The 21637-nt window shown below is 38.8% G+C and overlaps 1 protein-coding gene across 11 annotated transcripts; it reads left to right on the forward strand.

The window, feature by feature from the left end:
• Positions 1-697: 697 nt before the first annotated feature.
• Positions 698-20718, forward strand: LUC7L3 (LUC7 like 3 pre-mRNA splicing factor). Of its 11 annotated transcripts, XM_071452873.1 has the most exons (13): positions 698-905; positions 7534-7600; positions 8607-8646; positions 8910-9054; positions 10065-10139; positions 10229-10333; positions 12209-12370; positions 12792-13075; positions 13609-13769; positions 18519-18659; positions 18765-18870; positions 19283-19348; positions 20193-20718. In XM_071452873.1, exons 1-12 carry the CDS (start codon positions 807-809, stop codon positions 19305-19307), a joined length of 1410 nt encoding a protein of 469 aa, XP_071308974.1. In that variant the 5' UTR covers positions 698-806; the 3' UTR covers positions 19308-19348; positions 20193-20718. The 11 variants fall into 11 exon arrangements, 8 of the variants coding, with proteins under 8 accessions (XP_071308974.1, XP_071308973.1, XP_071308975.1 ...); XR_011683415.1 differs by having other exon boundaries at positions 18765-19348; XM_071452872.1 differs by having other exon boundaries at positions 19283-20718.
• Positions 20719-21637: the final 919 nt, after the last annotated feature.

Raw genomic sequence — 21637 nt, forward strand, 5'->3', positions numbered from 1 at the left:
CATATGCAGGACTTCTATTCTCCCTCAACCTGTCAAGCATGGGACAGGCTTTCCAGAGAAGTGGTGGTCATCATCCCTCAAAGCGTTCGAAAAATGTGTGGATATGGCACATGAAGACATGGTTTATTAGTGACTGTGGTGATGGCTGGACTGGATGATCTTAGAGGCCTTTTCCAACCATAACGATCCTACAATTCCCTGAATTCCAATGTGAACATGCACATCTGGAGGCACTCAGAACCGGGACTCAGAAGGAGCGCATCAGGAGTGGTTTGGGTGACTTTCTCCTGCCAGGATGGAGAGGGGACTATGACACTGCTTCAGCTGTGCTCAGGCCCGTGTCCTTAGCCTCCAGCCATGACCACCTAGGCCACTAGCATTGTGTCTCTGTGCTGTATCCCTGCGTTCGGACACCGCACTGGGCTGGACACTCTCTGTCGGGACAGGTTACCGCCTGCAGTGATACCACACGGAGCTGGACATCATTTGTCATGACACCTCACTGGTCAGGACACCGTCTGTGTGGCACCCGCTGCCCCTCACGCAGAGCCACACGCGACTGTGGTGGTTCCGCGTTCCGGTATCTGTCGGGACTCCCCGCTCTTCCTGCGTGCCACACGGCTGCTCGGGCGGGGCAGCACAGAGGTGCCGTGAGGGAGCGGAGCACGGCGGGCTCGGCCCGCGCGGTGCATTGTGGGCAGGGCCAGCCACCGCCGCCATTTTGTCTCCGTCAGGCGCGGCGCGGGTTGTCGGGGCGAGGTGGCCGAGCTGGTGTCTGGCGAGGGGGATTCGGCCCGCAGCTCACGATGATATCGGCCGCCCAGCTCCTCGATGAGCTCATGGGCAGGGACAGGAACCTGGCCCCGGATGAAAAGCGCAGCAACGTGCGGTGGGACCACGAGAGTGTGAGTGTAGCGGGGCCGCCTCTCTCCTCCCTCCGCTGCTCTCGCGCACTGCGCGGAGCCGGGGGTTTGTCGGAGCGACATGGGCGGCTTCTCTTGGCCAGGGACAACTGCGGGAAGGGGGGAGAAGGGGGAAAGAGGGAAGGGATGACATGCCGGCCAGAGCTGGGGTTCCGCGTGGGTTGTCGAGGTGCGGGTTGGGCCCTCTGTGCTGGGCCCTGCATGGCGGCCTGGGGCGGGCCGGGCCTGGCCGTGCGCGGGACCAGTGCCGAGTCTCACCGAGGAGGAGGAGGAAGATCCCGACGCAGCCGGGCTGTTGTTGGCCTACAGGAGGGACAGCCCCGGTGTTTGGGTGTCTGCGGGGGAAGGCTGTGCCCGCCGGCGCCGCCGTTAACGGGAACGGAGGTTTCCAGAGAGCTGCTGGTGGCGGAGGTCTCCCGGGGCGGTTAAAGGAATTCAGCACTTCTGAGTGGAAGCTGCTGACTTGCACGAAGGGGGTTGAGACAGATGTTCGAGTTTGGGAAATAAATGTATCTGGATCTCTTCCGGAGGACGGTGTTGGGGGAGGAAAAAGAAAGGCACGCGCGTACCGACTTTAATGTCTGGAGCTTGTACTACAAGGAAAAATCTTAAGACTTTTGGTTAAGAAAAGCTTGATTCTTTCTATATTTCCTCACTCAGAAGAATCTGCTTGGGAGAGGGGAACGGACACTATCCTAAACAAGACTGTTGTTTAGGAGTACTTAATGTACTTTTGTTAATATGGTGTTCATTCATTTTCTGCAATAAGTAGCCCAAACAAGATAACGTTGTTGTTGTTGTTATTGTTATTAATTGGGGTTTCTCCAATTTAACGAATGATGAGTTAGTTTTAACGAGCTTTAACGAATGATGAGTTAGTTTTGGCTATCATAGTTGCATAGTAAGTTATTTCAGGAAAACTCTGTGGTACCTACAGAGTTCCTATAGCTGCTGCTTTGGGAGAGATGAACACCGAGGAATTTTTAAATTTTATTTTCTCCCATTCATGATACCTTTTTTTCGTTATGATGTATGTTAAAATAAAGTGTCACAGTTACAATAATTTATCTCTTGAATGATAGGGATTTCTGTGGTTAAAGCTGCACAAAGCATTTAGCTCCTCCCCCTGGGTTGTTGTTTATTTGGGGGGAGGGAGAAATGCTTGCATTAAATCATGTTAATCTAAGACATGATTTCATGTTTTTATATGGGATTTAGGTCATTATAAAGGAGGATAACACTTGTTTGAATTTGTTTGGAGTGGTTGAATTTGTATGATCTAAGGACCAATACCTATCTTACCTTAGAGTTTTCAAATGTGAGGAACCATTCTTTCCCTAGAAAAATGCTGCTCTGTAGATAAGAAGTGCACATCAGGAAGAAATCATGATTTCAGGAAGTTTTCATGACCTTGTTTATGTGTTTCTAGACTTACTTTATTAAGAAAATAATTCAATTGAGTGTTTGGTTAGATAATTTCCTTTGATTGTGAATTTAAAATAAGGAGGAGTTAGATGAAATACATGGAATACAAGGTGAATGGCTTGTGCCATGTTGGCCCAGGTGGAAGAGATAAGGTGATTGGTTTGGTTTATTCGTTAAAGTGAGAAAGACTTCTTTGTTGGTTTTTGTTTTCCCCATCATTCGCTTTTAGCAAGTTCAGATTACCTTCTTCATTTTCAGTTGAACAAATCACAGAGTATTTTCAGTTTTTCTTTTCGCTTACAGCTTTAGGCTGAAGAGTTTGACTATAACCAAATGACTCAGTCTCTAAGCTGTTCAGTTTTGTTGGTTTAGAAACAGGGCCTTGTCTCTCCTTCCCAGTCCTCTGACAGTTCAGAAAGCGAGCACTGTCCTGTGTCTGAGAGCAGTGGGAAAGTTACAGGCTTAGGGTTGAGCCTTCAGTCCTGCAGGATCTGCTGCTGTTTGCTCTGCTTCTGCTTTTATTTATGATTAAATACAACCTTTCTGCAAGGAATGTTTTCCTAGATTCCTATAGTCAGCTGATGAGGTCATAAACCCTAACAATTACTGCCGTTAAACACGTGTCTCAGTTTCACTTTCTTTGTCACCTAAAGATTAAATTTGCAATGCCAACACGTTTTAAAAGACAGGAAATGCAGATAAGGTTCAAATGGTAACATTAATTCCTCTGCCTGCTGTCCTACTTTTCGGTGAAATACATCTGCTAATGTAATTTCTTTTGAGACTAGACATTGATCGACATGCAACCTGCTCAATGCCAGCATGTTGTATTGATCCCATAGTGTAGGATTTTGTGTCACATTTCATCAGTTTTGAATGTGGAAGATTACCAAGAAGCTCATCTATATTTTGCTTATTCTTTGGAGATTGCATCCTTGTGGCTATCAGAAACTGGAAGGTGCAGTGAAATACAAAATGGAAGTAGAAAGTGTGGAGCAGAGGGTGTGATATCTCAGTGTGTGATTTATTTGCAGTGCCAATGAAACATGTAGATCATAGATTATAAAAGTTTTTGTAGAGCTTAAGTTCTTACTATAAAACTTTGACATGATTAAAGCTTTAATCTTTAAAAATTGGAATTCCACTTGTGGTATATTTCAGTGTGATGGCATGTCTTTAGGTGATCAGTCCTTGTTTTGGCAAAAAGGCTTTTTGTGCAGGAAGAAATTATTAGTATCATGTATTTTAGTCTTTCTGCTTACTATCATATCTGTAGACAAAGTATATTTCTTTATTGATTCACACCTTCCTGCTTTAATATGCCACTTGCTTGCACAAAGCGAGGAAAAAGTTCTTACAGAAATAGCAGTTGCATAAGAATTCTGAGGCTGTTCTGTACTACAAGATGCACAGCATGGGCTGCCCATGCTCCTGTAAGGTTTGAAATTTTGATGCTTCTTCAAGGCAACCTCAGGGTTCTCAGAAAGTGGAGAGGGACGAAGAGCTGTTAGAGACAAACAACTGTGAGCAATCACCTCTGATGATGCAGTTTCTCAAAATGTTGCTTTGTATTCAGAGTATGATGGCATGATTTTAGCTATTTATGATGTGTTTTGATTTTATAATGCCAGCAACCTAAATTGCTTTGTATCTAGGTAGAATTTAAGGACTTAATCCTCCGGGGGATGGAGGGAGAGAGGACTTAACCTTTCATTACTAATACTCTTCCTACAACAAATAACATTTATCTTTAAGAGTGGATTCTGGAGAAGGGCTAATGTTTGTTTGGGTTTGGGTGGGTGGACATTGCTCTTAAAATATCTACTGCCTGTGAGCTTTAATGGATTCAAAGAACTCAACTATGAGAAGGAATTTATTAGCTTTTGATGTGTAAGCCGCAGTCTGCTGGATTTTATTCTCAGCCTTTTTACTAGAAATTGTCTCTCTAAAGGAATTTGCTTTTGTAATTGTTTATTACTGTTAGAGAAATACTTCTCCATCAGTAAATAAATTTCTTGCAGAAGAGAAACATGTTAATGTAGAAGCACTAACAATATAGAGCTCTTAATAGCTTCTTTATGTAGGAGAGCTTTGAACTGCTTCCCAAACTCCAGTTGAGCTTGTAGTTCTTGCTGTTAACTTCGTGGACTTGGATGTAAAGGATACTGCTTTCCCACCTCCTAGAGATTTCAGGGATTAGTGAATTTGTGATGAAGAAATGGAAAGTTCCAGCATCCCTGTTTGTTGTAGCATCTTACCAAAGTGTGAGCAGTCGGGGGCTTAGAGACTCAAGATGTCTCAAAGGCTTATCCTGCAGCAACAGTTTGACACTGACACTTGTCTGTTGCACCTTCTCGCTAGGAGAGTTGGCAGAATAACTCTGCAAAAAGGAGTAAATGCTTGTTAGCCGCATTGGTAGTTATGCCTACCAAAGTGCCTGTTATGGAATGTGTTTTCATATTACTTGTGATTAGTGCAGCGATACTGATAAACCATGGATGAGTGATGCCAGTTGAAGCTTATCAGTCACCTCTGTTTCAGTCCTTTAATGGTTCCGTGATGCTTAAACCATTCCTTGGCCCTTACTGTTCCCACTCACCATTGATTACTTAGGATTGACTGAAAGTGCAGTTGATGTTCAGCCTGGGAAGGCAGATGTTGCACTATACGAACCTGAGCTGGAATGGTACCTGCAAGATTCTGCAGATTTCCAGCAAGTTGTATTTTCCTGTTGAAGCATATGCAATCGAAGAGCATAATGAAATGGGTATGAGAGGGGAAGAAAATTGCTTCAGCCACGGTAGTCTGAACCACTCTGAAGTGAATATTTCTCTGCAGGCTGCTTCCTAGGAGAGAATGACAAGTAATACACTGAGTACCATCCTAGTGCTAGAGTGGCAGCATCTAGAGCTGGTAGAAGAAAATTATGGCAGCTTTTTGCTCTCTGAGTGTGTGTGTGTGTGTGTGTGTTTTGTCATTATTTTGGGTTTGAGTTTTTTGGTTGTTTGATATAGCTTGTATTTGTTTTGGATTTTTAATATATAAATAATTAATACAGTGTAGGGCATGTTTAAACCTCATATTTTAGTATTGGTTATTCCAACTTTTAGCTGTAACCAGTTCATAAAAAGAGGCTTTTCCTAGTAGTGCTGTTTCGTAATAATTGTAATTCTTTCTGGTTTTATTGAGGATGGGTGTTTTGTTTTGTTCATCATACTTCTAATTTTTCCTTTGCTTTTTTGTTACTACTAGTTTCCAAACTGTTACGGGCTAGTTTTTAATTTTTTGGTTTATAGAAGATATTCTACAACCCTTTTAATTGTTTGGTGTGGTTAGACTGTCATTACTGTGCTCTCTGTGTCTTAGGAAATTGTTTAATCCTTCTCTGAAATTTTTTGGGAAATGTCTTTCCACCAATCCTTATACCTGGATGTGAGTATGAGAAAGTGGAAGAGGAAGAGAATGTATAGACAAATTACATTTCTGTGGAAAAATCCATCCCAGAAACTGCTCCTTTGAAGTAACTGTAGTAAAACAAGGGATATTGCAGCTTTCTGAGAAGAGCAGATTCTGAAATCAGATTTTGTCCAGTAACTTTCTCCTTCCTTCTGAGAAGGAAAAAAAAAATCACATGTTTTCTATTCTTGTTAAATTGCTTCAGATAGGTACCAGTGTCCAAACCTGGATCACGGGAGAAGTATTCAAATTACATAATAAGAGATTTGGTTGTTTGTGTTTCTTTTCCATGGTTTGTTAATAGAAAGCCTGATTGTTTCTCTGAGTAATCTGTAAAGCAGTCAGTAGAGTTTTAACTTCCCTAGGCTGATTTGCAGTCTGGCAGTTAGCTTGGAAAAATAAATCAGGCTGGTCTAATTTGATCAATGGGTATCACAGGCTTTTTAGTGAGGTGGTGGTGTTTGGGGCTTCAGTCCTTACCCTCATTTCTTCAGATACTTCAGTCTGTATCTTGGGAGATAAGATAGTCCAGTCTTTGTTCACAGGATATGTGAGAGGATTAGAACTAGGCTGTAATGCATTTGGAGTTATTAGATTGCCAAAAGTTAAACTGGTGTAATGTAAATGAGGTGCTGGAAGAACGTCCAGGCTAGTTTTGGATTTACACCTTAATTAATGGCAGTCACATCTGTGGGGAGGGTCTAGTGAAAAGTTAATTATTTAAGATTATTTATTGAGTTAGGGATGAAAGTATGTCTGATTCTACCCTTATGGCTGTTCTAATTGATAGACAGGAGCTATTTCTGTGTCACGAACTTCAGGAACTGACCACCTTGACTAGCTAAGCTCATGCTCATGGGTGAGGGTAAATAATCTTTTTAACAAAAGCTGGTTTTATCCATCATACGTTAAGTATTTATTGACTAGAGTAACAGGTTTGTGAGTTTTTGAAATTTCTGGTGGTCTTTTTTTGTTATCAGAAGAAGAACCTGACTCAATAATGTAAAACCAGGCTGTGCAGAAGCAAACCAAACTCTTTCTAGTTGGCAGGAAACCAGATTAAAATGAATGCCTTTTCCGCCTGAAGAGCTATATAATGTCTTGTTGGCTATCATTCTTAAAATAGGGAATTATAAAAACAGTGGTGTGGGAAAGCTTCTGGATAATTCTGTCTTTTAATTGCCATCAAAGTCCTTGGGATAGAACCAAAGGACGGGTTTTAGTACGGGTGGCTCTGGTTCTCCAGGCCAGTAGCTCTGAGGAAGTGAAGGCTGAACACAGAGTAGTCCCAGGCAAGCAGAGGAAGCATGTTCCATGCTTCCATTGCAGTTTTTCTCACCTCTTGTGGCTTTTCACAGTTAAGAATTTCACTGAAACTTACTAAGTAGTCCATTCTGATCTCATTCCTTTCCTTTAGAAATATTAAATATTTAATATTTCTAAATTGATGACACTTTAATCTTCAATATTTAGATTTAGTGGCAGAATTAAGAACTGTTACTCTTACAAGGAAAAGTAACACTTTCGGTGTTTTGTCATCAAAGTGCATCTTGTAGCACTTACTGCTGCCAAGAAGTATAAAGATAAAGGGTGTGTAAAATTTCTAGAAATTTTACTATGTTCAAAGGAAACTTTGACACTAAAACTTTGTGTTTTAGTATAAAAAGCGATTGCATAAAATTTTCAATTCAAGAGGCAAAAAATGATGCCTGTTTCTTTCTTCTGTCAGGTTTGCAAATACTATCTTTGTGGCTTTTGCCCAGCTGAATTATTTACAAATACCCGTTCTGATTTAGGTAAGTTTGTAAGTCATGACATTTTTATTCACGGAAAAGTAATTACAGTTGAGCTTTTGTTTGCAAAATATGTTTTTATTGTTAATTGCTTTGTCAAAACACTTGGATTTTTTATTTTTTTTTTTATTTCAAGGGTTGCCATTGATACAGTGTGGTAAAAGTAATATTTATTCCAGATCCTACTTTGTCTAAGTGAAAAGGCTTCTTAAAAATTTTTTTTTACTATGTAAGCTAAATTGCTGGGTGTGGGGTGCTTTTCTCCTGCTCAAGTGGCAGTTTCTAGTTTGGGTTACTCTACCTGGGCAGGCTTTTAGCCTGGTTTTGTGTGATATACTATTGAGCTGCTTTACCTAAAGTAAAAGACTCACTTACTGTAATAGTTATTTCTGAAGACCAGCTCTCAATTACTGGTAGTTGATGGCTGCATGTAGTACATAGTTTGGAGATGTTAACTTAGCAAAACCAGACTTTTTGTCTTAGTGTTAGTTTCTAAGTCTGTTGAAGAGTTTGAGAGTCTGGGGCAGGTGAGGAATTTTAACACAGTCACCTTCATGAGCTCAGGGTACATACCTCCTAATTTACTCTGAAGATCTGTTTTAAGTAGCCAGTGTGTTGCAGAGAACCCTGGAAATTAGAATGTGCCTGATGAAATTTCCCTTCATATGTAATTTTTCTTTTTCATTCTTTTTTTTTTTAAGCCCCAGGTGTTTAGGATATTACATTGTTTGTTTGTATTTACTGATGTAAAACTTGATCTGGAAATTTTATTTTTTATCATGACTGCATATGTTGAGTCTCGTTTTTTATAACTACCTAATGATGTTGGCATTCTTTTTCTTCGGTGTGTCTTTCAAGCTCCAAGCAAAGGAAGCAGAAAGGCAGAAGCATAAAAGTCTTTGTGAAATGTTTATAGTTCTGTTCTGTCATGATGCACAAACAAATGTTGGTGGAATATGAGTACAACATTTAGGAATGCAGACTTAAGCTTTTTGTGTTGTTTTCTTAGGTCCTTGTGAAAAAATTCATGATGAAAATCTACGCAAACAGTAAGTTTGTTGTTTGATATGTTAAAGTAAATAGAGTTTCTGGTATCTTTGCAATTTGTTAATAGCAGCCCAAACATTACGAATTACTTGCTCTTTTTATTTGCAAAAGTTTATTTAAATTTTTATTTAAATAAAAATTTACTTATTTAAATATGTAATATTCTCTTACTGTGAGCAAGAATTTATAATACTCTGTGTCTTGTTACTTAGTTTTCATCTATTACAGATTTATGTGAACTCTCATTTTTAAAATCTTTTCTCAGGTATGAGAAGAGCTCTCGATTTATGAAGGTGGGCTATGAGAGAGACTTCCTGCGCTATTTGCAGAGCTTGCTTGCAGAGGTGGAGCGCAGGATCCGGAGAGGCCATGCTCGTTTGGCTCTCTCACAGAACCAACAGTCTTCTGGGGTGAGTCTGCAGGAGTCATTGAGGCAGCTTTTCCTGTAGATAGGATCTTCAGGGTCTTATCTATTCAGATGAAATTTACTATTATCCAGAAGATTCCTGATGAATTAAGATTTTTTGCCCGTTAGCCAGCAGATTGCATCTAGCATTAATAGATAAACCAAGTGACTCCAGAGGCACCAAGAGCCCTCTCTGTTCTCACCGTCTCTTGTTTTCTCAGAATGAGTATCTGTTCTCTACCTGTCAGGCGTTGCCTTTACCCTGACAACCTCAGTTTACATTCTCTCCACTAGTTGCACATTCTTCCCTCCCTGCACTAGCAAGCTGTGTCTTTCCCCGTGATGGATTTGGAGGAATGTCTGTGGCCTGTGCTCTCTGAGTTTTGTGACTGCCAGGACAGCCTTGCTCTTTCTGCTGCCCCACCTCACTGTTCTGTACAAAGTCCAGTTGCTTTAGAAGGAGCTGTGGACAGTATCAAGTTGAGCGATGCCACTTGTGGAGCAGAGGTGGGAGTGCGGCAAAAAGTCTATTCTAGCAGCCTGCAGAGAGGACACTGCTAACAAGTACATCTTTGAAGTGAGATTCTTTTTGCATTTTACACTCAGAGTTTGAAATTTAAAGCGTACAGAACCTCTAAGTCATACTCAAATGTCTGCAAAGATATGTAATAGCTGCATGGGAGTGTCAGAGTTTAAAGTTAGGACTTTGAATACCGTTTTCTTACTTTTTATGGGCAAGGATCTTGAACGTTTTTGTTGAATTGGGAGGAATTAGTGTGACTAGACTTAACAAAGGTGGAGTAAGTTGTATTGAGGAGTGTTTTTTATAGTAGACTAGACTATTATTAGTAGCTTCTCGTGGGAGAAGAGGCCAGGGGGAGGTTATTCCCAAAGTGTCTCTGGAATATGAGAAGACATACATTTGTGTGTTTAAGCTATTTTAACAAAAGAAAAAGAAAAAAAAAACAACAAGGAAAGAAAAAAAGCCCCAACTCACTCTTGTACTTTTTACAGGGAGCTGGACCTACCGGTAAAAATGAAGAGAAGATTCAGGTGTTAACTGACAAAATTGATGTACTGCTTCAACAGGTGAGAGGTTTTTAACCCCTGTGAGAAAGATCTCTTGCTTTTGTTACTTGATCAAAAAATAAACTTTTAATGTTTTTATTGCCTTTTAGATTGAAGAACTAGGTTCAGAAGGAAAGGTGGAAGAAGCACAAGGAATGATGAAACTTGTTGAACAGTTAAAGGAAGAGAGAGAACTGCTGAGGTCTACAACTTCAGTAAGTCGTGTTCATAGTTCTGTGAGACATATCAAAGTTTGGTGCACAGTACATTCTAAATAACCATGTCCTTCCACTGAAGGCATGCAAGGTCTGTGCAGAATTCATTACATAGTAACAGGACATTTGGCTGTGTTGATCCAGTGTATTGATTAGGCATTCTGTCTTGGGAGTGGGCTTCCTGCACACAAATTATGAAATGACTCACCCAGCAGTCCTGGAGGAGAGCTTTCACCTTCCTCTAGTTGAGGTCTCAGTTAAACTTTGCTGTGTGACCTCTGCAGTATAATTCTACTGTTAGAGAAGCTGTTACAGAAAGCGCTTGAGTCAGGGCTGTGACTGGGCTGTGACAGGCATCTGGCGGACTCTGAGAGCTACAGAAGCCAGAGGAAATGTGTTAAGTATCAAGTTCTTCTTAATAAAAAGGAGCTTAAGTTTAAAGATTTTATTTTGGCATTTAGTGAAATGCTCAAATTGAGATTCTAGTTTTAAGAATTCAATTTGAATTCTTATATTCAGTTATGTGTGTACCATGTTTTAAGAGCTCTTGTTGCTCTGTGCAACATTGAAGAGTTCTTCATTACAATTTATTGAGACAATGGCTGGAAGGATTAAAAGTTTGAAAATTTTGTTGTTGGTTTTGTTTATAATTAAAAGATCTTGTTTTTGTTAAACTGATAATTCTAATAGAAATGCTTTCATAGCAAAAATATTTAAAAGGTGTAATAGTTTTGAGGAGGTTAATTTGAACTTTGTCTTTTTAACATGTTCTTGGACGTGATATGGTTTGATGTTTTTCATTGGGACTCAATTTTTGTACTTGAAGAGATAAAAGCATGCTTTTTGCTTTAAGTGACTAATTGGGAAAGGACTTTAAATTTGTTTTGCTTTAAGGTTTTTTACTAAAATAGGGATATTTTCTTTTAGTTTTGCTTGTGTGTTATTTGAAACATGCTTAAAAATTGGTGGATTGGGTTTTGTAACAGTTGTTTAAGAAATTAAAAACATAAAGCTTTGTTTGACTTTATTTGTGGTGTGATTTTTATTCTTTTCTTTTGTTGGTTAAGAATGTGTGTTAATGTTTGATGTGTTCTCTTAATTGTTTGATTTATGGGAGAATGAAGCATATTAAAGATGTGATGAATACTCTAATTTTTTTTTAAATGTGGTTACTTTTTGAGATATATATGTGGGACTATTGTTAGTTTTTACTTTTTGGGGTATACTTAATGAAGTAAAAGCTTGTAAAAATGTTGATAGGCATGATTACTTGTTTTTTTAAGAACTCTTAAATGTTGCTCACAGCATGTTTATGTCCATGCTGTATGATTCATGAACTTGGGCTTACGTTGAAATTTCAGTGTACTTCTCATATGTCTGTTGAAACAGTGGTTTAATTTGACAACCATACCTTTAAATAGAAGCCAGTATTAGTATTTTTTTTTTTGTTTTTCTTGATGTAGTATTCTAGCCTTTTGATTCCTTGAGGTGTATTCCATGGTAGTTCTGCAGCTCCTGACATTTCAGTTGATGCCAAAGATATCTTAAAACTGAAAAAATAAGCTTTAAAAGAAAAACTTAAAACTTTAATTTTTCTGATATTGCAAGGAAGCTGCAGATACGACTGTGTACATGTTAATGCAGTGAGTAATGGTTCTGTGGTTTTTCATGGGCTCCTTCCACGTGGGAATGGGCATAGGGTGGCCTCTTCTCTCCTCTTTACTGTGATGGGGTGCAGTGCACCAAAGATAAAGCAGGCAGATGTGATTTCAACTTTCAGTTGAGCTTGGGATTTGACAACAGTAACATAGAGTTATAAACCTCTTCACTGACTAAAACTTCTCTTTTGCCATATCAAATATTCTTCTTTTTCAGACAATTGAGAGCTTTGCAGCCCAGGAAAAACAAATGGAAGTTTGTGAAGTTTGTGGAGCCTTTTTAATTGTAGGAGATGCACAGTCCAGGGTAGATGACCACTTAATGGGAAAGCAGCACATGGGTTATGCCAAAATAAAAGCTACTGTAGAAGATTTAAAAGTAAGTATTTCCTCCAGTTATTGAAATGAAAAGTGCTTGGAGGTTTCCTAAGCATACATAAAAGGCTGTCCAGTAAATTTTCTCAAGAAGGTGAAACACTCCCAAGAAATGGAATCCTGCACTGTGCTTTCACTGATGTAATTTGTTGTCACATTAGATACAAGCAAAGATGTTGGTTCAGGTTGGAATTTTTATGGCCTTTTTAAGGAAAATGTAGTGTGTCCTCTGTTGTGAGAGTGACAAGCAAAAAAAGGTTCTGCAAGACAAAGGATTTTCATTTCAGGGATTTTAGGAAGTACTGTCCTTTGTTTGGAAGATAAAACAGACCTGTTTTAAAAGTTTAGGCTTTTACATCCTCAGAATCTGTAAGCTTAAGTGTCTTGAGTAGTCTTCATTTCTTCCTGTGAACTTCTATTTTAAGGAAAAGTTAAGAAAAAGAACAGAAGAGCCTGACCGTGATGAAAGGTTGAAAAAAGAGAAGCTAGAACGAGAAGAGAGGGAGAAAGAGAGGGAGAGGGAAAGAGAAGAGCGGGAAAGGAAGAGACGACGTGAAGAGGAAGAAAAGGAGAAAGAGAGGGCTCGTGACAGAGAGAGACGTAAAAGGAGCCGCTCACGGAGCAGGCATTCAAGCAGGACATCTGACAGGAGGTGCAGCCGCTCACGAGACCACAAAAGGTCAAGAAGCAGAGAAAGAAGACGAAGCAGGTACCACTGTGTGTGTCTGTGTGTCTCTTTAAGTATTTTCAGGTAAATTTCCAAAAGGTAAAAATCTTGTGGGGCCTTACTGTCAGCCTGAGTCACATCACTGATTTGTTAGCTTCACTTAGGTCTTCCTTCTTAAGTGAAGACACACCTTATTGGTTCTAAGCATAAGCAAGTTTTTGCTGAGTGTCACTGTCTTCTCTCCATTTTTGGAAGATGAGACCATAGTGGTGGAAGCGGCTTTATGAAGGAGCTTTCAGCAAACAAAGAATGCTCCCCAGAAATACGGTTTCTTGTTTCTTCCTTCAGCTGGTCTTTATTTCATGGTTGTAGATACTTTTAAACTATGTAGTTAAGTCTTTCAGTAAATAAAGAGGGCATATTTCTTATGTACTGGGAAATATTTCTGTACAATATGTTAAGATTTGGTTTCTGCAGGCACTGTATTTTAAAGTGCTACTATTTCACTGTTGTATATTCTGAGATAGAAAATAGCAGCTGAGATTTACGTTTTGAAATTGTCTCTGAATGTTAAGGAGTCGTGATCGGAAGAGAAGCAGAAGCCATGACAGATCAGAAAGGAAACACAGGTCTCGTAGTAGGGACAGGAGACGGTCAAAAAGCCGGGATCGAAAATCCTACAAGCACAGAAGCAAAAGCAGAGAGAGAGAACAAGACAGGAAGTCAAAAGAAAAAGGTATGCTTGTATAAGGACTGAGTTCTTAGATTCTCAAAAGCTGTTAGCTTTTCAGTGAGTGCCTGCAAGTTCTTAGTACCAAATCAGACCTCATTCTGAGAGGTGTGTGTGTTGCTGTAAGCAATTTGAAGGATTTTGTTCTTTCCAGTTACTGTCACTACATGTGTGTGCATACCTACACCCCAGTGTCCTTCTCTTACCTGTTGCAGTTTGAATGTGCAAGGATTTTTATATATTTTAAGACCTGTTTACCTTTAGAAAAGCATAAGCCTATAATCATCATTTTCTAAGAGTGAATGTCTTATATTCCTACTCTTAGTGGATATTTGCAATTACCCTTTGCAGGTACATGTTTTGTGGGGGGCTGGTACCTTGCTTCTCACCTGTATGACCTATTAATTCCCAACACTATCATGTTTCCTTTATTATTCTTTTAACAGTGCATTTAAGTTTTTTTCCCAATCTATAAATGCGGTTCAAGATAAATACTGCAGAATCCCTGTGATGCTCTAAATTCCAATTTATGTCTTCTCCCCAGTCTCCTGCTCTTTCCCCCGCACCTTTCTCCTTTTGTTTTTTTGTTTGTTGTTTAAACAAAGTGAGTCTTGCTTTGTCAGTATTCAGGTGAGTCTGAACAGAAAGCTGTGTTAGTCTTTGAAACAGTTTTGTAGCTGTAGGTGCCATGTATCAGAGCATTTACAGTGACCAGAGGCTGAAGCTCAGAAACTTTAAGTAGGATTACAAAGAGCTACAGTGAGAGCACTGTAGATTCACCTTCTGTGAGAAGATACTAATTCACTGTTACTGCTAAATTTCCCCCTTTAAAAGTCTTTTGGAACTTCTATAGGAACGTAATACTTCTGGCTCTGGTGGGGAGCTGACTAATGGCCAGTCTGAAACAGCCACCCCACTTCATGGGCTGATCATCAGTAATGGATGAAACAATTGTGTTTCTAAGGTACTTTTGAGGTTCTCTGGAATGAAAGGTGCTCTGTGCATGTGTCTGGGTTGCATAGGCCTGTCTGCTTGACCCTTCTCTGTATTTATCCAGTGGATTAGTTGCCAAAATGTTGGTGATGCTTCATGTATATCTCTTCCCTGACTTCCTTGATATTCTGGTTTATAATATGGGGCACCTTCAGTATTGATTCTTCTCTCATTTTCCTTTGCCGTGCAAGAGAGTGGGTTTTGTTGCTTGCTCGTTGGCAGTGGAAATGATGTGCAGGCTTTAAACTCAGATTCAGTGTTGTAGCCTGTATTTGTCCATTTGTTACTATTCTTACCTGATTTTTTTTGCCTGCTTTATGAACTGATTTCTGGTACTTGGTGAAGAATGTCCTATTCTCCTGAATGTTTGTTATCTATGCATATAAATAACTGTTTTCTTATTTCTTCAAATTTGGTCTGGTTTTGAGCTTTTCAGTTCTTTCATTAATCTTCCCATAAATAGAGGAGCTAGTGAACTCTCTTCAATGTCTCAAGTATTTTTAGTTTTAACTTGACTGATTTCCTTGCTGGCTGTTTTATTTTCTGCTTGCTACTTTCTTCCACCAGAAATGAGAACAGTGAGGTGATGCTATGAGCTGTGATGAAAATCCCACCTGGGAAAATCAATTACTTTTTTTTGACTGTGCCATCCTAACATTTGTAAAAGCACAAATAAGCCTTAGAACAGGACTGTAATGCTGAAGAAGTTTGTGATTTTTCCCTTTGTTGGGAAAGTCTTCTAACAGAAAAAAAAATACAAAAGAGGAGGGAAGGAAGGAGGGGAAAAAACAAACCCAGTAGTAATTACTAAGGCAACATTGAATTTCTGTACTGAAGCTGTAAGCACCATTGCATCGTCATATTTGCAATGTGGCACTGTAGATAGGTAGTTAAGAATTAAGCTTTTAGAGATTCATATATTTGAAGTGTGTGGCTTTTGCACAATAGTAACTTCAAAGTTAAATCTTAAAGTACTACATTGGGAATCTTGTCTTCAGAATCTACTTGTCTTTATAGCCACCACTGATCTGCAGTTGTAAAAGTAAGCAGCAAAGGCTGTAACTACTCATGGTAGTGCCTTTCATCTGGAAATCTCAGACTGCTTTATAAACATGAGTATTAACACCAAAAAAACCCCAAGGAGGAGCAGTTTATCAAGACTTGTGTACAGTTGCGCATTATATTAGTCCCACACTTTGAAAATTCAGAAGTCCTGGTTTCTTGTTCAGTAAGAATACCATAGAAGACGGCAACCAAGGTTATAAGAAAAAAAGAAAAAGCAAAAATGGGGGCACTTGCTTTGTGACACAGATTTCAGGATCAGAGATACCTTTGCTAAAGAAAGGAGCCAACAGCTGAGCATTAGCTTAATATATACCAGTAGAATACACCTACTGTTCAAGTAAGCAAACTTCAGAGCAGATGCAATAAATAGGGGGTTTTAATAAAATGAAAATTATTTTCCAAGTACCTTCATTTTATGAAGGGTTAATACTGGAATGGGCCTCTAGACCACTTCGGCTTGGCTTTCTGTCTTCCCTAATCTAGATTCTGATACTTACATAAAAATAATTATGATCATGTTTTAATGTTAGTGATTAAACCTCAGCAAATACTGCCAGAACACTTCAGGAATACTGGATATTATGTTTGATTTTCTGAACAGTAAAGCGATTCACTTTGTCATGATAAGAATTCTCACAAAATGCATCTCAGTTGCCCACACAAACTCAGTCAGAAAAATGTGCATGTGTTTAATCAGGAAGCAAAGTCAGTATGAATGTGATTATACCTAATAGATTACAGCTGAAATAATACATCCAGTTCCAACAGCAAACTAATTTTATATGCTTTCTTACCTTCTGATTAAAAATACAGTGGAGGAACTTAACTTCTTGCAGATACTCTAGGGGTTGGAAAGTTATTGGGCTATTTGTTGAATACACTTTTTCAGTTCTGCTTGGCAAACTGGAGGTTTGGTATGGTATACCTATTTTAATACTAAAATTTTTAGAAGAGTTTGATCTTTCATACCACAGTTTTTTTTAACCTTAAACAAAATTATCCTTCTTGACCACATTCAAGACACAAACAAGACAGAACAAAACCCTGCACACTGCACATCCATAGGGCTATTAAGATCTACCATATCTACATAGGACAGAAGATAAGATTATTGGACTGACTACTAGTCCTCTGCGGGGAAACAAGACTACTATTCCTCAGTGGATCCACGTGTGCACCGGAGATACCTTTAAGACACAAAAAGAAGACTTTTTAACAAGGTTAGTTAGAGTGCAATCTACCTGCGGAGTTGCCAAATTGAGGGCAGACAGACCCAAACTGACTTAGTCCTTCAGTGAGCTGGGTGATGTTGCCGTGTACTTTCTCCAAGCACCCTGCACTGGATGTGCTGCTGCAGGTGAATCCTCACTACTGGTGGTCATTAGGCAGTTGCCCTCATTTCTCTGTGAGGGCTTTTCCCTATCCTTTGGTAGTCTTATAAAACAAAGAAGTTGGAATGTTGCTGCTCTTTTAAAGCTTAATTTCTTGCTTTGTATCCTGGAATATAAAAGTGTGTTATGCCAGTTTAGGTGATTATGTTATTTTAAATAGCTTTTTCAGAGTGTTCGATCTGTGTGCTCCTGTGTCAGGGATATACCTATCTATTTATATTATTTATTTTGATTGCCCAGATAGCAGGGAATAATCAGAAAAAAGAGCATGAATGTTGTTCTGTATGATGACATCTGAGAGGTTGGTTTTTTGGATTTTTTTTTTCTCTCCAGAGTGTCTTTACTGAGCAAGAGTTGAATATTATGGTGTGAAATAATACAGCAGGAATTGGTATTTTTATTAAATTTGCAAATACTGAATTTACAGATGAGGCACGCAGCTCTAATACTGAATGTTTTTCTTCCCATGGAAATATTTTTACTTCTGGCTTCCTTCCTTCTTTGAAGATTGAGTTTTTAGTGTAGCAAATGCTTCAGTAAGTTTCCCAATTCATGATCAAATTGTCAGCTCCTTCCCCCACAGCTTGCTGTTTCTTTGTCTTTGAAAAAAAATTGCTTTTTATATATCTTCCAAGCTGTCTCCCCAAGCCCTTTTAATGAGTTGTTTATAAATGACTACTGTTTTTATAAAATTGAGAATTAACAATGCTGACAAATGTGCAGCTTCAAATTAAATTTTGATCATCACTGATCTCTGCCTTCAAAGCTGTCAGTGCTTAATATTGTTTCCCAAAGTATTTGATAGTTTGAGATTGCTAGTTTTTAATTGGCAAGTATAATTTCTTTGATAATGCAGTCAAGCATTTTCCACCACTCCTTTCTGATTCCCTTTCAAGAACCATAATCAACAAAAATTATAAACCAAAGCAAGCCATACACAATCAGAAATCAAAACATGGGGACCAAAAGAGTCCCATAATAAGTAAGGAAGCCATGCACCATAATTACACATCTGCCTAACCTCTTTACCTCCAATTTGTTCATTTTGACAGAGAGCTGAGTAGCTGCCTCTGTTAGGAGGTCTGACCTTTCTCCTCTTCCCCCACCCTATACTGTCTCCTTCTACCTTTATTTTGTCCCCTCTCCATTCCAGCATGGTAGTCTGAAGCCTATTTCTGTAACTTTTTGACTATTACTCTTATTGCTATAGAAAGTAATTGTCCCATGTTGTATGCAGTATATATCTCACGTGTGCAATGTTTGTTTTTACTTTGAAATCCATGGTCAATGTCTTCTTTCATGGCAGAAAAGAGGGGATCTGATGATAAAAAAAGTAGTATGAAGTCCAGTAGTCGAGAAAAACAGAGTGAAGACACAAATACAGACTCGAAGGAGAGTGAGACTAAGAATGAGGTCAATGGGACCAATGAAGACATTAAATCTGAAGGTGACACTCAGTCCAATTAAAACTGATCTGATATGACCTCAGATCAGACAGAGGTAAGTGCATTATTTCAAACTTTGATTAGGGCTTTTTGTTACTGTTTAACAGTGCAGCGTAAGTATGCACAGATGAAGATGGAACTAAGTCAAGTAAGAAGACAAACTAAAGCACCTTCTGAAGGAAATGACAGTGTAGTCCTGCAAAACGTTTTGAGGTACATTGTTTTGTCTCAGCTATTTTGTAGCAGACTCATGCCCCCATTAGTGTGCCTCTTTGGGACATATTTGTAATATAGTCACCATAGAAAAATTAATTATCCTTTTTTATTTTTAGGGATTTTGTTATCGTTTTTTTTTAAATTGAACTAGTTTTGTATTTAAGTCCATATTGTGTTGGTACATCAGCAGAAACTTTTGCTTAAATACTTAATATTTGAGGCACATGTTGGACTACTTTGTTTTCATATAAACTGCTAGTATTTCTTTGTCAAGGATGTTTCTAGTTTTTTTGCTTTATTGCCTTGCATTCTAATGCAGTTTGTTCTGTAACTCGAGAGCCAGTAGCATTGGATTGATGGAAGTGTAGGGTTTATGAATTATTGCAGCTGACTACCATACCTCACACAGCGTTGGTGTTGTGAGCGGCCCATGAAAAGCCAAATTAAAAATCAAGGATTCAGTCAAACTAAGCAGGTACTCATGACAGGTACTCCTTTCTCTACCCACATCCATGTTTGAATGCTGTTGCCTGTAATCTTTAAGCTTACTGTTGTGTTTTTGATTTTGAAGCTAGTGAAAAGGACTTTTTGTGTATTGTGTGAATACTGTAAATCTGATGTTAACAGAATGGAATTTTCTTTCAACTGTGTGTAGGGATGCAGTGCTGCCCAGAATTAGATATCTTTAAAGAGTTTAAAATGCAATAAACACTACATAATATTCGCCTTGTTACTTTCAATGCAATTCAAGTCCTTAAGAGGTATGTGCTTAATATTTCCCTACTGTGTAGGAGACTTTGCAGTCAGCCATAGCACAGAAGAGTGGAATGGCTGGTAACAGGCTTGTAAGGCAGATATAAGTGCAGAGACAGATGCCACCAAATGATGGCAGTGTTGATGGCAGGAATGTATGCTGGAAACTATTTGTGGGAAATTAAGCAGCTAAGCAATAGCCAATTATGTATTGAAAGGATAACTTGAAGTTTTTTCCCCACTCTTGACATAGCTTTCTTACAGAAGGTCTTTAGTTGTATTCCTGAAATAAGGAACTAACAGTGGAGGTGACAGCTGATAAATGAGCTTCTTGCAATATAATTTGTTACTGCAGTTGCATTATATATGCTAGGAACTCTTAAACATTTAATGTTGATATTAAACCATTAATGCTACATCATTGCTTCTAATGCCAGTCATGTTCAATGGTGATGTTTTTGTAGAGTTAAGATGACAGCTAACAACTGGGCGAGTGTATAGGAATGGTAAACAAAATGCTCCTAATGCTGTCTAATCGTCTGTTCTCCCAAAATTTTGCATTATAGGACTACTATGTGAAGAGTCCGCGAAGATAGTGGAAGACAGCTTAAACTGAAGATCTGCTTTTAAATGAGGTGAAAGAAAGCTGTAGTGGCATAGAAAAATATACAGTTGAGTTAGATTTTTTTTTTAATAAAATTTAATTCAGGACTGGTGTTTCCTCCCAGAGTTCAAAAAGATGTGTTGATAATAGCAGATATGCTACTGAGAATATAAGTCCTGTATCCTCTTTTTCTTTAAGACTTTTTAAGATAAGAAACCAACATAACCTGAACACATGGCTTGCTCAGTGTTTAATTGCAAGTTTTCATTCTTGGACTTTAAAACACAAGAATAAATGTTTAGTATTTGTGTGAATTGAACTAAAATGAATCCCATTTTTACAACTAAGCAATTCCTAGCTTCTTGATATATGAGAAATGGAAATAAAGTATCATTGAATTTCTGTTACAAATTTGATTGTCTCTGTCATTGAACATTTAATATTAAATAAGCTTCTTTCTTAATAAATTTCTCGTGTCTTCAAGCTTAGTTCATTAATTTGGATGCTTAGTTATTCTGCGCTGTTTGTGAGTTTGGGTTTTTTTGGTTCTATCAGGATTTAATTTCAGGCTTACTTTTGCAGCAGTTAGACGCTGTTGGGTTCACCATCTCCCCAAAAAGCGCCTTTTACTGCAGTGGGTTAAGAAATTACAGAAATCTTGCAATAAAAATGGCAGTATTAATTCTTTATAAAACAGGTCAACTTCGACAGCATGTTTAGAGAGACTGGCATTTAGACTGCTTCACATTTGCATTGCAATATTGGTTTGGGGTGTTGATTAACAGCCCTGTGCAGTTGGTCAGAACAGACACACAGGCAGGGAGATGTGCTTCCTGCTTCCCTGTGAAGCTGTAGTGCAAGCAAGAGTGGTTCTTGTTGGAAAAGAACTGCAGTGTGTACTAGTCAGTGCTGTGGCTGTAAGGCAATGAATTTACATTCTTTAAAAAGAGCATTATCTTTTCCATTAGTATTCAGGCCTTGACTGTATATGTAACCAAAGTCAGACATGGACAGAACACCATTGTAACTTACGCTGATTTATTTGGCCTGTGTGCACTTGGGAGGAATTTGCATCTACTCTGGTCACTAGTGCTAGGTTTTGATACCACATGTAGACAGCCATGTTCCTTTTTTGACTTTTATTGTTCTAAACCAGACACGGGCACAGGGGATGGAGATTGGGTGTGGTGGTTTTGGGAAAAAATAAAGTGGGAGCAAGTGAAATTATAACTAAATTCTAACTGGAGACCTAAGATGAACACCTCCTCCTTTTGAAACAGGGAGGACAGGACTCAGCCTCTTTCACCAGTGAAAATGTTTGTCTTGTACCTTCCACTGCACTTATTTGTTACAGGATTTGCATTTCCCCTTACTTTGCAAAAGTAAAAATGGTAAAATGAGGAACCT

The sequence above is a fragment of the Agelaius tricolor genome, unplaced genomic scaffold (genome assembly GCF_023055355.1).
Source record: "Agelaius tricolor isolate 1412-34295 unplaced genomic scaffold, bAgeTri1.0.p SCAF_35, whole genome shotgun sequence".
NCBI classification, from domain to species: Eukaryota; Metazoa; Chordata; class Aves; order Passeriformes; family Icteridae; genus Agelaius; species Agelaius tricolor.

Bases quoted from the DNA above. Each gene is read 5' to 3' on its own strand.
- LUC7L3 (XM_071452871.1), top strand. From the start codon at position 807: ATGATATCGGCCGCCCAGCTCCTCGATGAGCTCATGGGCAGGGACAGG. The intron at 906-7,533 runs GTGAGTGTAGCG...TTCTTCTGTCAG, and splicing joins TGCGGTGGGACCACGAGAGT to GTTTGCAAATACTATCTTTG. The intron at 8,647-8,909 runs GTAAGTTTGTTG...ATCTTTTCTCAG, and splicing joins GATGAAAATCTACGCAAACA to GTATGAGAAGAGCTCTCGAT.